This window comes from Callospermophilus lateralis, chromosome 6, assembly GCF_048772815.1.
Source record: "Callospermophilus lateralis isolate mCalLat2 chromosome 6, mCalLat2.hap1, whole genome shotgun sequence".
Taxonomy (NCBI): Eukaryota; Metazoa; Chordata; class Mammalia; order Rodentia; family Sciuridae; genus Callospermophilus; species Callospermophilus lateralis.
Window position 1 is genome coordinate 76,651,931 of NC_135310.1, and position 16,649 is coordinate 76,668,579.

A 16,649-nucleotide genomic window follows, 5' to 3' on the forward strand; every position below is an offset into this window, starting at 1 on the left:
AAAATTAACTCATGGTCAACACTCCAACATATAGGCATATATAGAACCCCTAAAACTCAGAAAATAATGTCAAGAGTTAATATGTGAGTGGCATCAAATTAAAAAGCTTCTGTACAGTAAAGGAAACAATTAAGAATGTGAAGAGAGAATTTAAAGAATGTGAGAAAATCTTTGGGTGGCTACTTTTATGACACAGGATTAATATCTAGTATATATAAAGAACTCAAGAAAATGCCCCAAACGCGCACGCGCGCACACACAAACACACACACACATACACACACACAGAAAAACCCAACTAATAAATGGGCAAATGAACTAAACAAACACTTCTCAAAACAAGAAATACAGGTGTCCAAAAACATATGAAAAAAAGTTCAACATCTCTAAACAGGGAAATGCAAATCAAAATTACACTGATATTTTTTCTCATTCCTATCAGAATGGCAGCTATCAAGAATACAAACAATAATAAATACTGGAAAGGATGTGGAGAAAAAGGGACACTTATATTGTTGGTGGGATTGTAAATTAGTGCAATCACTATAGAATTCAGTATGGAGATTCTTCAAAAGACTAGGAATGAAACCACCATCTGACCCAGCTATTCCACTCCTTGGTATTTATCCTAAAGAATCAAATTCATTGTGCTATAGTGATACATGTATACCCATGTTTATAGCAGCACAATTCACAGTAGCCAAACTGGAACCAATCCAGGTGACCGTCAATGGATGAATAGATAAGAAAATGTGGTATATATACTCAATGGAGTTTTATTCAATTATAGAGAAAATGATACATCATTTGCAGGAAAATGGATAGAACCTGAGAACATTATGTCAAGTGAAATAATCCAAATGCAGAAGGTCAAGGGTCATATGTTTTCTCTCAAATGTGGGAGCTGTAGAGCAAGGTTGGGGGGGTGGTTATCAGTAGAAGAAAGGGACCAAGGGGAGGGGGAAGGAGAGGGAAAAGGGAGATACTAGAGAATGATATTGACCAAATTATATTGTTATATTGTATGAATGTATGAATATGTAACAATAAATTCTACCATTATGTACAACTATAATATACCAGTAAAAATATGGAAAGAAAGTAATCTATTATAGACTTAATTATAAAAAATCAAAACTATTTACACTCATTGAAGATGAGAGGAGAAAAAAGGTAGATGACCTTGGGTTTGCAGATAACTTTTTAGTGGCAACACCAAAGGCATGAACCATGAATGAAAGAAACAATAAGCTACATTGAAATAAAAAATTTTGCTCTGTGAAAAACACTATCAAGAGTTTTTGAATAGACGTGCCACAGAGTGGGAGAAAATATTTGTCCAATATGAACTGTTACTCAATATATATATATATATATATATATATATATATATATATATATATATATATAAATCCTAAAACTCAATAATAAGAACACAACCTGATTAAAAATTTGGCCAGATAATTTAACAGGTATCTCAACAAAGAAGATACACAAATGATTCATAGGTATATGAAAAGATGCTACATATTATATGTCATCAGCCAAATGCAGATTAAAACAACAATGAAATACCAGTACACACCTATTAGAATGCCCCAAATCCAGAACATTGAAAACAATAAATGCTATTGAGAATATGGAGCAACAGGAATTCTCATTTATTTCTGGTGGGAATGCAAAATGGTATAAGACATTGTTGGACAGTTTGGTAGTTTTGTTTCGATTCAAAAATTGTGTACCTCAGTGAGTTGAAAATTCTGTCTACACAGAAACCTGCACATAAATATTTATAACAATTTTATAAACAATTTGCGAAATTTAGAAGCAACAAAGATGTCCTTCAGTAAGTGAATGGATAAATAAACTGTGGTACATTCAGATAATGGAATATTATTCAGTGCTACAAAGAAATGAGTTATTAAGCCATGAAAAAATGGAGGAACCTAAATGCCTATCACTAAGTGAAAGAAGCCAATCTGAAAAGCTATATGCTATATGATTCTAACTATACAGCAATCTGCAAAAGGCAAAACTAAGGAGATAGTAAGAAGATAATGGTGGAGGGGAAGGGTAAATATGTACAATGTAGGTAATTATTAAGGCAATGGAACTACTCTGTATAATACTATAGTGGGGTTTATGTCATTATACATTTGTCTAAACTCACAGCATGTACAACACCAAAAGTAAATCCTGATGTGAATTATGAACTGTGGGTGATAATGATTTGTCTGTATAGGTTCATTGATGGTGACAAATGTATCACTCTTTGGATGTTGATGAAGAGGGAGACAATGCATGTGTGGGAGCAGGAGGTACGGAGGATGTCTCTGTACCTTCAACTCAGTTTTGCTGTGAAACCAAAACTTCTAAAAAGTAAAGTCTATTAGAAAAGGGATGGGGAAGGAGAAAGTGAAGCCTTGGAATGGAACCTTAGAGAATTTTCAACATTGAAAAATTAGTCTTGGAATAGTTCTGCTGCTCCTTGTGAAGATCATTATGGGGTCTAAATGTAAAAGTGAACGTAAACTGGTTTAGAATAAGTCTTGTAAATGAGATAATTTCTTACCTTTTTTATGTTATACAGTGACCTTTAGTCTTTATGCTTCTGGTAGTCTCAGTTTTGGTATTTAGGAAAGTGGAATGACAGTGAATATACTAATTTGTTGTTTGCTGAGGCACAGATTTAAATCATATCTACTTTATGAGTTCTGTTTGGGAAAGAGTGACTTAGTTCATGAGTAAGCATGCCTTTTTGTCATCGTCTTTTACTCATGTCTTACTTAGTGACACTGAAAGGTCTAATGGGGCCTCTTATATTTATCTTTTAGCTTCATGCATATTAATTGGGAAATTCTGTGTAGTATTGGTGAATTTGAGGATTAACAGAGATTCATATTGGGCCATTTATCTTCAAAATGTCAAGAATGTATTACATTCATTGTAAATTGAATTTGAACCTTTGCCTCTTAAGGTTTGATTTACCTCTTAAAACTGAGTGTAAAGTGAGAGTTTCCCACCAAGAGTTTAGTTGCTATGTGGTAGAAGGGCAAATGTTTGACCACCTTGTTTACCTAACAGTAATTTTCTTTTTCTCTTTGGGGAAAACATTCAGTGGATATTTTAAGAAGCAGTGACTCTTTTTGATAACAGCAATGATATGAGTAGTATATGACAGCAATCCAGCCAGACACAAATCTGAACTTATTGTGCCATAAAATTAGTACGTAAACATTTGTAGCATTCCCCAAAATGATTGGTCTGTAAGATTGTCAATAGTAATATATGACAATGTACAGAAATAAGTTGGTCATATTTGATGATAAAAGTCTACCTTAAAAATTAAATTAGTCTGGGTATGGTGTTGCATACCTGTAATCCAAGGCACTTGGGACTCTGAGAAAGGAGGATCAAAAGTTCAAGGCCAGCCTAAACTTGACCCTGTTTCAAAATTAAATATTAAAAATGGCTGAGGGTATGTTTTAGTGGTAAAATGCTCCTAGTTTAATCCACAGTACTGAAAAAAAAAATCTTTTTGATCTGATATTAAGAACACTGAAAATATATAGAACATAGAAGGCATCCTCTCCACTGTGTAAAAGTGGGCTTTTACTTCACTTAGGTTTAATCCTCACAGACATTCTTCTGTACACATACAGAAATACAAACACCATTTTAGAGTTTAAATTTCTTGCTTTACCCTAGTGGGATAATACGACATACATTTTCCGGCTCCTCCTGTGATATTCTTCAGAGCTTGTAGTATGCTTTGTGCCTTGGCAGTCTCCAAAGTGAGATGCAGGATACTGCATTTCTCAATTTGATCATAAAACTTTTTTCACGAGTCTCTTGCAGAAACACTGGTTTGGGAAATAGGATTTGTTCTCTTTTCACAATATCTGGGGGAAAAGGGTAGGGATTCTGCTTTAGGATGAAGTTAATGATGAGTTGCTTATAAAATTGTTTTATATGTGACTTTCTTGTTTAGATCTGATAGTCAAGTGTATTGGTGAAGAAACCAAGTATGAGAGCATCAGGCTTCTGTTTGATGGTTTACAGCAGCCAGTACTCAACAAACAGGTAAAAGTCATTAAAGCCAGTTGAAAAGTGTTGGATAGGTTTGCTGACTGACCCAATAGGGTGTCTGCTATATGATTAACTGTGTGACATTATACTAAATCAAGGCAATGTAATTTAACTATTCAGATAGAAAAGTAGTTTTTTGTTTGTTTTATGGATATTGGGGATTGAACTCAGGGGCACTTGGCCACTGAGCCACATCCCCAGCATATTTTTTGTATTTTATTTAGAGACAGGGTCTCACCGAGTTGCTTAGTGCTTCACTTTTGCTGAGGCTGGCTTTGAACTCCCAGTCCTCCTGCCTTAGCCTCCCAAGCCACTGGGATTATAGGCGTGTGCTATTGTGACTGGCAGAAAAGTGTTTTATTTGTATTAATCCTTCTTTGATGATTACCTTTTTTTCCCCTTGGTGACATAAATTTAAAATGTATATTCATTGTAGAAAATATGAAATACATAGAAAATTCATGAAATAAAAAATTTAAAATTAGAGTCACATAGAGTGACCACATTTAACATTTTATGTGTGTAATCTAATATATTTTATGGAGATTTTCATACACTTACAGTTTAATTTTCTGTTTGTTTATTTAAAATTGACATAAATTTTTTAAAAAAATATTTAACATAAAAATGGGTCAGGCATAGTAATAAAACATTCACATTCAAATGTATACCTACCATGCATTTTAAGATTGGAACATTATTAGTACAGTCTAAGCTTTTGTGCCTGTTTTACATTGTCAATCCTATTTTTTTGTGCTCTAGCTTACTTATGTTTTATTGGACATTGTGATACAGGAACTGTTTCCAGAGCTCAATAAGGTAATTGAAAGCTATAATGTTATTTGTTATTCTCTTAATGGTGTATTCACATTTATTTTAGTTTGGGACACAAAAGTTATGGAAACCCTCATGACTGTGTGACATTTAAAAATTGAACAACCTCAAAAAAATGGCTCTTTATAGTTTCTTTATTCAACATGCCCAAGAATGGAGTGAATATGAGGTGACAGGGACTGAATAGCCAGACTACATCCCTTCTTAATTACAAGCAGAAAAGGGACCTTTTATGGTCTTCTTAAAGGAAGATGTGAGTTTAAGTCTTAGCATTATCTTAATTTAAGTTTAAGTCTTATCCATTCTAATGCTTCATTCAAGCTCTTTAAATTGTCATCTGCACATTTTATGCTGTGCAAGTTAAAGACTTAAATGTTTTTTTGAAGCAGTTGAGTCTACAAAACCAAGAGCAAAAATGAATTGGAATTAGAGGGTGGTAATTTATTATTATATTTAGTCTTGAGTATTTCAATCTTAGAACAAAGGTTTAAGCCATTATTTTCTATTTTTTGACTACACCCTTTGGATGAAAAGGTTATTATTTAAGGTGAGGATATTGTAATGAAATGTTACTTTTGTAGAGTAGGCAAAATGAAATTTGGACTATTTATTAATTATAAGCTTTCAAATTATAATAATATTAAATGTATTTTTAAAAAAAGAACAGCAGTTATGAGCATTTTATGTTTGATTGCATTAGAATCACTACCAGGAAGCCATCACCTCTGAGATTTTGTCATATTTGTTGCCACTTTCTCCTAAGACATAGATTTTTTGTGCTGCATATTTCAGCAGATTTCTTTTGGTTTTCTGTGTATGTGTGTTTTAGGTTAGAATTTTAATATACTGTTAGACAGTTGTTTAATTTAATGCATTGTTAGGAAATTCACAAATAAACCCTATCCTTTTGTCTTCTATTAAATGGACTCATTTTTACTGTAGGTACAAAAGGAAGTTACCTCCATGACCTCCTGGATGTAAACATTTGTATTTGGTGTAGAATATCCAGTTAAAATTTCTCCTATGCTAGTATAATAGCAATGTGTTTTTTGCTTTTACTTTTGTATATTTTTGTATATATCATGTACTTCAGTGTTTGAAATTTTGATTATTATTTTTTGTTTTAATAAAGACTAACACAGACTTAATAATGATTAAAGGTGATTGGTTTTCATAGCTTTTCATTTTGTGTCTGTTATCTAAATTTTTTAGAACAAGTCACTTACTGCCTTCCCTGCCCCTCCCCCTGCTGGAATTGAACTCAAAGCCTTGCTCATGCTAGGGGAGCACTCTACCAACTGTGCTACATCTGCAGCCTCACTTATCATTTTTTAAAAGAGACAATTCATAATCTCTTTAGGGCAAACAGCAAAAACTGATAATCTTTTGTGTTGTATCACTTTGAAAATAATTATGTTTAGTGTGGAGAAACAGTTAAGATGTGACTAGTTTCTAATTTATAGTGTTAATACATTTTAGTAGATTTGGTTTTTTTTCTTCTCTCTGCCCCATATTCCACATAGTTAACTATGTGTCTGTAAATAAAACTCCTGTATGAGTTTTTCATAACACAGAAGTTCTTCATGTTCTTGCTGGGTGACTGGCAAGTGATGGCCTTATATACTTGCAGCTGTTTGTGATTTTGCCCTGAAATGTATGTTAACTATCTTCTAAAAGTTGTTGTATGATTTAGGCAAGTAGGTTTTAGGTTTATGTTGTTTATTATCACTTCAAAAGAAAAATATAGAATTAACTGTATTTCTTGAGCAAAGTTAGTCTAAAAGGTTATTCAATTTTATTTATTTATTTTTATTCTAATTTGTTATATATGACAGCAGAATGCATTACAGTTCATATTACACATATAGAGCACAATTTTTCATATTTCTGATTGTATACAGTGTATATTCACACCATTTGTGTCTTCATACATGTACTTAGGATAATGATATCCATCTCATTCCACCATCTTTTCTAACCCCATGTCCCCTCCCTTCCCCTTCCACCCCTCTGCCCTATCTAGAGTTCATCTAACATCCCTTGCTTCCCCTCCCAACCCCACTATGAATCAGCCTCCTTATATCAGAGAAAACATTCAGCATTTGGATTTTTTGGATTGGCTAACTTCACTTAGCATTATATTCTCCAACTCCATCTATTTACCTGCAAATGCCATGATTTTATTCTCTTTTATTGCTGAGTAATATTCCATTGTGTATATATATCACATTTTTTTAATCCATTCATTTACTGAAGGGCATCTAGGTTGGTTCCACAGTTTAGCTATTGTGAATTGTGCTGTAGTAAACATTGATGTGGCTATGTCCCTCTAGTATGCTGTATGGGTATAGACCAAGAAAAAGCAGTCTAAGGCAATGCTTAGAAAGAAGAGTGAAGCAGGTGACATCACTGTAGCAGACCTTAAACTATACTACAGAGCAATAGTAACAAAAACAGCATGGTATTGGCACCAAAATAGACTGGTAGACCAATGGGGACAGAATAGAGGACACAGAGACTAACCCACATAATTACAGTTATCTTATATTAGACAAAGGTGCCAAAAACATACATTGGAGAAAAGATAGCCTCTTCAACAAATCTTGCTGGGAAAACTGGAAATCCATAAGCAAAAAAAAAAAAAAAAAAATGAAATTAAACCCCTATCTCTCACCATACACAAGACTCAACTCAAAGTGGATCAGAGACCTTGGAAATAAACCAGACACCCTGCGTCTAATAGAAGAAAAAGTAGGCCCAAATCTCCAGCATATTGTATTAGGCTCCTCCTTCCTTAAGAGATTATTTTAAAAGATGCAGTGTTTAGAATTCTATTTGGAATTTCTTGCCATGTTAATACTTTCTTTTCTTGAAACAAAGTTGTCAAGGTTGAATATTTTGCATGAACTTCAATCATTTATTAGACACAAAATTGCATAACATGGGAACTCTTAATATAATTGGGAAATGGAAACATTTAATTATACTATTTGTTTTTTTCTTCTAAGGTTTCAAAAAATGCTTCTGAGGTGCTATGAATTTTTGGAAAGTTTTCTAATAGTTCTATTATCTTTGTAAATATTTGAAAATTTAAAAATATGTACAAGTTTTTTAGTGCTTTCTTAGTGCTTTAATATCAAGCTTAAGTTCTTACTAGTTTCTCAGGCACAGGAGAAAAATTAATCAGGCTAACTTCACATTTAGAGCATCACCCTTTATACCCCCCCCCTTTTTTTTTTTAACTCAAATTACTTCCTGAAAGGTTCTTATCTCCAAATACAGTCACTTTTGGATTTAAGATTTCACTGTATGAATTTGGGGAAGACATAGTTCAGTTCATAGCAATGGGTGGGCTCTATTTAAGGAAAATAAGATGCATAAAAGTCTGTTTATACAAAATTAATAAATCATTCACATTATAAAAGGGGAAAGGAGCTAAAATGCATTCCCTGTTATCTGCCAGGCTTTTAATATATAGTATCACATTGTCATGTTAACTGTGAAAGTGTTACTCCTATTTTGCAGGTGAGAATATTGGGGCCAGAGAGAACAATGAAGATAAAATTCAAACTTACATTCCTCTAGTCTTCATGTTTCTTCTGTTGCACTATTAAGAAACTTTGGTTTCCAAAACTAATTATTCTCTGGGTCCCTTTAATTGCAGAGAATCCCTGAGCAGGTTAGAAGTGTACATCAACCAGGACTGGAAACAAGTTTTAGGAACTCTTCACCAGTGGAGAAGAGATAACCAAATTGTTTTATATGGATTTAATTTCTTTTAAAGTGGTACTGAAAAAATTAGTGACAATAAAATTTCATTTTTAAGGAAATGCGTTTTAGATAGCTTTCTGCAGGTCATCAGAGCCATTTTAATAGTACAAAATTAAAAACAATTTTAGCTAAAGGATTTTATTTATGTTACTTAAAATCATCTAGTTTACTTCCCCTTCTTCCTCATTCTCTACATATACCTGTGCCCAGAGAAACTTTATGACATTTTCTTCTAGTTTGGGATAGGTTAGTTTCTTGATTGCAAGTGACATATCTTGCTTTAAAAAAAAAAGAAAGGGGAGAAAAAAAAGTACAAACTACAGAAAAGCAGTAATGGAGTTGGCTTCAGTATGACTTACTTAGCACTTATAGTATCAGGTTTCCCTGAGGACATATGCCTAGTACTTGTTTCAGCTTTGTTTTGTTGGCTGTCATTTCATATGCCTTCATGTGATAAGGACAGTTACACACAGTGGTAGAATCACACAATGATACACAGGGGGGAAAAAAGAGTTTGTGTCTCTCTGCATTTATAAACATATAAAAGCTTGTTGAAGGATTCTTACTGTCTTGACAGGTCACCTGCCTATCCTTGGGCCAATAACTTGGACCAAGAGGACTGAACACTATAATCCTTAGGGCTTGGTCAGATTGTAATTAGTCAATCTGCCAGAACTATGTGGGCTAGGAGAGGCATGGTATCTCCTAAAGTAAGAGTGGGACTCTTCCCAGAGTGAGGGGGGAGAGTGGAGACTATTCATTTTTTCTTCCAAGGTTTCAAAAAATACTTGTGAGGTGCTATGCATTTTTGGAAAGTTTTCTAATAGTTCTCTTTTAAAATATTTGAAAATTAAAAATATGTACAAGTTTCATAGTGGTTTCTTAGTGCTTTAATATAGACAAATAGTCACATGGATTTGTACTTGGGGAGAATATTAATTTAGTTATCTCTCTCTTCTACTCAGTTGTGAACACTCTTAAGTGCAGGGATGTGTCTTATTCATCCTTGTATCTTCTGTTTATGGCTTAGCAGTACCTGGCAAAAGAAAGTGATAGACACAATAAGACTGTTTTGGGGATGTTAGCTAAGGGAAAATGTACAAGAAGATATTAGGAGGCAGGGGTGTGGTCCGTAATGGAGGTCTCTCACCTTTCGTATAGCTATTACCAAAATAAAAGAAATGAAGAGACCATGGCACTCATCTCTAGCCATGGTCCTGAACCATTCTACAGGTAAGGTGATCAGTCAGTTCACCCTGGGATACCACTCACTCACCTTGGGATACCACTCGCTCATGCTTGTCCTTCCAGATACCAAAACCAGAGGAATAAAGAGGCATATTAGGAAAATAAGAGAGTAGCAGAAATGGATGATGGGAGAGAGAAAGGAAAAGGGACTCTTATGTATAACCACTGAGAAATTATGAGGGGGCTTAAAGACTGGTTGGAGGTTTGACTTATTTGTTTTACAGTGTATACATGTTTCAAAACATCATGTTTTATACTATTAATATATACATTTTTAATTTATAAATTAAAATAAAAGTATGTTTTATTTTACTTTTTTGGGGGTACCAGGGATTGAATTCAGGGACACTCTACCACTGAGCCACATCCCCAGCACTATTTTATATTTTATTTAGAGACAATGTCTCAGTTGCTTAGTGCCTCGAATTTGCTGAGGCTGGCTTTGAACTTGTAATCCTCCTGCCTCTACCTCCAGTTTGCTGGAATTACCGGCTTGTGCCATTGCACCTGGCCAAAAGTATACTTTTAGATAGAACAAGAAAACATGTATGATACGTCAAGCTCATTTCAAAACAATAGAGTAAATGAAAGTGAGGGAAAAAAATTAAAAACTTAAAAATGTCTAAAAAATAAAAGGTGGGTATTGATCATTTTTGTTTGTTTTTTAACTCTATTTAATAATGCAAGGAAGGCAAGTGTAAAAGAGATGTGGCTGTGTGGACCCTGACAAATATAAATTAGGTTAGGGTGGTCAGGGGAGCTGAACCTTAGGAGGGAATGGCATTTCTAAAGCACTGGGGTTTGTCAAATTACACTAAGTGCTCATTGGTACTCTTTGTCTTCATTTTCTGTATTAGAAGTTGAAAATATTCATATAGTCTTAATAATGATCTTTCACAAATGTGTATTCATGTCATTTTTACAGTGTATTAATACTTCTAATAAGCATTTTTCTCCCACAAGTATGTACGCCTGGCATTAAGCTTATGGCTAGTACCTGATGGACGTTAGCAGTTGTTTCAGCTTTAATATTGACTCATATCTTGATTTATTTCAAACTGGGTGACAATCTATTACAGGTGATAAAATTTAAGTATGGAAGTGTCTGTGTGATTCATTTTTGTATCCAAGAAATTATTTTCTAACATATTTAAAATGTGAATATTATTGACTTCCACATGAGCTCTGTAACACCAGCCTCACTTACCTGCATTGTTATGGGCTTACCTTAATGGGACAGGGAGGCATAGAGTTAAGTGTTGATAAGCTATTCAAGAAAGCAGTGGCCTGTATTCTCCATGCTGCAGTTCCAGAGAAACAGTGACAGGTTACATTCCTAGATCCTTCATTATGACTTTATTCTACAGTAATGCCTGGGATCTCAGATTTTTTAACCTCATGTTTTCAGTTTTATCCAGAGATAGATTTTCAATGAGGAATAACATAAGGCTAGATGAAGAAAAGTTGAGCAGAGTAATAATATTATCTGTGTTGTAGAAGAGCAGGAATGAGTATAAATATTTCTTAGTTATGACACAAAAGTTGCAATCGTGCAATCAAAGTTTAACAGTGTGATAAGTTATGTGAGGTTTTTCAGGAACATTATTTGTATTTATGTTAATATGTAGATTGTGATATTTTAAAATTTTTTTAGTTGTAGTTGAACACAATACCTTCATTTTATTTATTTATTTTTTATGTGGTGCTGAGGATTGAACCCAGCACCTTGCATGTGCTAGACAAGCGCTTTATCATTGAGCCACAATTTCAACCCCAAGATTACAATTTTATCAGTAAAATAAAATGTTTATTCTTCAAATTATTAAGTTTATTTACTTAATCTGTATGGCTTAGGTTTTAGAAATCCAATTAAAAACAAGCTCAATTAAAATTTTTATTTTTATTACAAAATAATAATTTAATAAAGGATAATTTTATTACTCAAATACAAATTATAGTTCTTTTTCTTTTAGCCAGAAAAAAAGGCATTTTTGGCATTCATGAAAATCTGGATGTCACACATATGAATATTTACATAGTTGGGGAGAAAGTTAAGAACTCAATAGTGTTTTCAAGCAGAAGTTAATGGTTTTTGTTTTTATATCATTTTATACATATTTTTGTACATGAAAATTCTTAGAGTATTATTCACAGGGGGCATTTCACCTTTTTTTTTTTGGTGATTGAACTTGGGAGCACTTAACCACTGAGTCACATCCCCAGCTCTTTTTTGTGTTTTATTTAGAGACAGGGTGTCACTGAGTTGCTTAGGGCCTTGCTAAGTTGCTGAGGCTGGCTTTGATCCTCCTGCCTCAGTCTCCCAAGCCGCTGGGATTATAGGCGTGCACTACCATGCCTGACCCAAGTTCACATTCCAATTTTGATTGTCTAGAATTAGAACAGCAGAAGCCCATGGTACTTGGAAGAGGGGCTGTTAGTTTCCACTATGGAAGCTAAAAGTCCAGAGTTAATTTGTCAGGTGTCTATCCTTATGAAAGGCATCCTGGGCCTGAATCAGGTTCAACTTGTTTCCATCTGGATGGAAACAAGATAGCAAGGCACAAGGGCAGTCAAGGCCCCTCCTAGATGTTCCCTGCATTGGAGGTGAGCCCTGCAGCACTGTAACCTTGGTCCAGGACTTTCAGTGCAAGGGTGTGTGTATACCAGGACCACACCTGTGCCAGGATTTTAGCTATGACTCACTCACTTCCTTTCTTGTTGGCTATTTTTTAGGCTGGCTGTCTATGCTCTTTGATGATTTTTGAAAACTAGCTAATATCGTGTCTCTGCTTACAGAAATTTGTGTTTGTTTTTGCATCTACCTGTCCTAATGAATAATAATTTTCATTGCCGTTTGCTGTTTTCAGTATGCCAGGCATCTTTGTCACAGGTGAATTCATTGTTTACATGCCCTAGCTAACTTATTTGTTAACTGAATGTTTTTTTGTGAATTGTTTAGGTTCTTAGATTCTCAGAAACATGACTCACTAGATATTTGAATTCCTCCAATTTGTTATTAAAGTTGAAAGCTCCTCTTCTTGACTGCATTAAATAAGAAAACTAGTTCCTTTTGTTTTTGCCAGAGTGGAGCCAAAGGAACCTAAAATGTATCCTGTTTTGCCAGTACACACAAAAAGATTAAATATAACCTTTCATTTGCAAAATATTTAGGACACAGGATCCTTTGGTTGGTTCAGGAGTGTTGCAGCTGATCATTCTGGAGAGGATTATGGATTGAGTTGTGTCTATCCAAATGATGTGGAAAGTTCTGTGGCAGGAGTTCAGTCTAACCCTAGCTACTGTGAATGTAACCTTAATTGGAAATGGGTTTATGCAGATAATGAAGATGAAATCATTAGAGTGGGCTCTCATCCAGTCTCATTGATGACCTTATAAAAAGAGGAAGTTTGGAGACAGACATGAGGGAGGAGGATGTAAAGACTTGGAGACAATAGGATCTATAAACCAAGGCTTCTTGGGGCTTCCAGATGCTGAGGGAGAGCCATGGAACAGAAGAGTCTCTCTGAGAGCTCTCAGGAGGAACCAACACCGCCAACTTGATCTCAGACTTCTATGCTCCAGAACTGTGAGACAAACTGTTTGTCATTTAAACCATCCAGTTGTGGTCCTTTGTTGTAGCAGCCCAGGAAAATAATAATAATAAAGGAACATTTTCCTAATTTGGCCAATAGTTATGGTTGCTTGCCAAGCCATACATCCATCAAAAGTCATACTCCCCGAAGGAGCAACTTTTTCTAATTTAACAGTCTAAACTTCCTTCTTTTTTTGTGGCAAACTGCTGAATGAATGTTTTTTATCTGCTGTCAGAATGTTTGCATCACCACAAGATTCACTATTACTAATAACATTGTGGCATTAGGTGGTTGGGCCTTTGGGAGGTGGGATAAATACCCACAAAAAGAACCCTGGAGTTGGCTTGCCTCTTCTATTATGTGAGAACACAGTGAGTGAGTGCCATCTGTGAAGCAGTAAATGAGCCCCTCACCAGACACCAAATCTGCCAGCACCTTGATCTTGGACTTCCCTACCTCTAGAACTGTGAGAAATAAATTTCTCTTGTTTTTAAACTATCCATTCTATGGTATTTGTTATAGCAGTGCAAACAGATTAAGATAGCTACCAAATGTTTGTTTTTTAATTTTTATTAACTCTAAGTTGTTTCAATATGGCTGATAGAGGTGTTAACAAAGTCAGTCTACTGCATTACTGGAATTTTTGAGAAAGATTCTTAGGCATATGACCAGTTCATATAAGTTAACTAAAATCCACACCACTAGCTCAGACATTTTATTTTTAGGAAATCATGTACAGGCCTCAAAACCATTTCTTTATTAGATTCTGTAAACAAAACCAGAAAACACAGTAGTCTTCCTTTAAAAATTACTTTTCTCTCTTAGAAATGGCATGCATTTTTCTTCTCATTTTTGGAGTGGAAGAGGGGAAAGAAGGGTTATCAGATGGCGAAGAGCTTATGATAAGAAAAATGATACCAGTGAAAAATTGTGAGTTTTTCTTCAATCTGTTGTCTTGGGTTACAGGTATCTGAGAAGAAAAAAACCACCAAAGACGAAGGAGCATATTTCGATTTTATTTTTTGGAATCTACAATTACAAAGTGGTCCAAGGTCATTTCTCATACCCCACTGCACAATACATATACACATATTTAGAAAACTTACAAAAATGTTCTTTACAAAAATGTGCTCTAAGACTTATGGTAGTTTACTGGCCAAGCATAAAAAATATACCCCAAATGCACCTTTCTCTATTTTTTTGTACATTCTTATTGATATTTATTGATTTATAGCTAATCTTATATGCATAGAACTAAGGGCATTATTTTACTGCAACAACCTTTATAAAAAGGTTACAAAGTTTAAAAGTACTTAATATTTGTAAACACTGAGAAACAAACATACTCCTTCTCCAAATGTGCAGCTGTCCTGTGCTCGCTATTTTTAAGGTGAAGGTTCCCATTGCTTGTTGAATTAATGATGCCATGCTAAGCAGGCTCACCTGCACCCACTACTACCTTAAGGAAGTATTTATTCTTTCATCAGTATGGGTATTTGCTGAGTATCCAGTCTGTGGCCCCCTAACTGCAGATGTTCTCATATCTGGACTTGAGAGTGACTTACAGTGATTGTTTATTTTTTGAGGCAGAGTGACTTCAAATATCTTGTGTACAAAATTTTTAAAATCAGTTGTCTTCCAGAACTCTGGATTTTCCATAATGTGTGTGGTGTGACTAGAGTAAGTACAGTGCTGGTATCTTGGGGAGGGACAGGTGCAGGTTTAGAATTAGTTTATTTTACAAAGTTCTCTTCTCATGACACTCATGTTAAGAAGAAAGAAGGAAAGAGCACAGAGGCCAAGCTGATGGAATCTCATAAAATTAATAACAGCCAATACTGTTTGTCAAGCACCATGCTGATCCTCTCTGGCAAATATTTATCTAACATCTAAACGCCCTTTATAAAGCTCTTTCTTTTCTGTAATCTAAGTCAGTCTTGGCATCCTGTTCTTCCCTCCCCTTTATCTCCTGTCCCTTGACTGCCTTTTGAAACCTCTGGTCTTTCCCATTACCTGCTTCACAGTTTGTTTGCTGACTCATCAAAGGCACATAGTGATGAGACAGAGTGCTATCCTGTGTTTACTCATTGAACTTGCTACTACAGCAGGAGGCAAAATGGGCGTGGGCTGGGGCCAGTTGAGACCAGAAGTAAAGACTTCTCATCCATGAACTTGGTGCCATTGATAGTCAGAAAGAGGAGACTATTGAGTATCAGACTGAACAGCAAGTTGATGTAGTTGAAATAGCATTCGATTTTAGGGCAAAAGACTTAGGTCCAGTCTTGGATGTGTCCCTTAGCTATGTAGCCTCCATCAAGTCAACCCTTTTCTGAGCTTCTGTTTCCTCATGTGTCAAATGGGGAAAACCCCCCAAAGAAAGTAATGGGTATTAAATGAGACGATGTATTTAAAACTTCCTTATAAATTATTAAGTTCTATGTAAACATAAGTTGTTGGATGGATTAGAAATGGATATATAGGAAAAAATAATTTTTATGGTTTAAAGTTCTGTAGTTTAAATTTTTATTAATATTTGGATATGTAACTAAATATGGTTAGGTTTTTCCTGATAAAGCCCTATTTATTTTCTTTCTCTATCTGTTCACTAAGTTGCTGATCCTGAGTGATGATGTCAATCTCTCGTGTTCACAATGCTCTAAGCTTCAGCTTCTAGGAGCCCACGGGTAGGTCTGTGCTATCACAAAGCCAGGTCCTGAGAGGCAGGTCTGAAAATCTCTCAGAAAAAAAAGTCAGTTTCACATTAATGGCAAGGAGATTTTTTGACTATTGGTATAAAACAAGGATTACTGCCAAAAATGAAAGAAATATTAAAGAAGAACTTCCATGGCAATGACTTCCTGCAGAAAACTTTATCCGACCTTCAACTGCTGGATAAATTACTTTCATTTTTAAGATGTATTGAGAAACCACGTTGATATCTTGGTCACCTGGAAAAATACATATTTTTTTAATCTATAGAGAAAGTAATTATCAATTTACAGAGAAAAGGGATATAAAAATATATTTCTTTAAAGCCCTTTGTAATTATAAAAGGGAAGTTAATTCCAGCAATAATATGTCATAGAAAAGAACACTGATGATCATAAATGCAAA

At 34.7% G+C, this 16,649-nt stretch overlaps 2 protein-coding genes across 5 annotated transcripts in view; one reads left to right on the forward strand and one right to left on the reverse strand.

The window, feature by feature from the left end:
- The window catches only part of Snx14 (sorting nexin 14), a 96,560-nt gene extending 90,479 nt beyond the window's left edge, over positions 1-6,081 (forward strand). For all 4 annotated transcript variants that reach the window (XM_076858447.2, XM_076858449.2, XM_076858448.2 and 1 more), the window contains 3 exons: positions 3,992-4,083; positions 4,852-4,908; positions 5,866-6,081. In XM_076858447.2, the coding sequence (XP_076714562.1) occupies positions 3,992-4,083; positions 4,852-4,908; positions 5,866-5,904 (188 nt within the window). In that variant the 3' untranslated portion in view covers positions 5,905-6,081. The remainder of the gene's footprint in view (positions 1-3,991; positions 4,084-4,851; positions 4,909-5,865) is intronic.
- Positions 6,082-14,532: 8,451 nt separating this feature from the next.
- The window catches only part of Nt5e (5'-nucleotidase ecto), a 51,837-nt gene continuing 49,720 nt past the window's right edge, over positions 14,533-16,649 (reverse strand). The window contains exon 9 of the mRNA XM_076858451.2: positions 14,533-16,483. Within this exon, the coding sequence (XP_076714566.1) occupies positions 16,320-16,483 (164 nt within the window). The 3' untranslated portion in view covers positions 14,533-16,319. The remainder of the gene's footprint in view (positions 16,484-16,649) is intronic.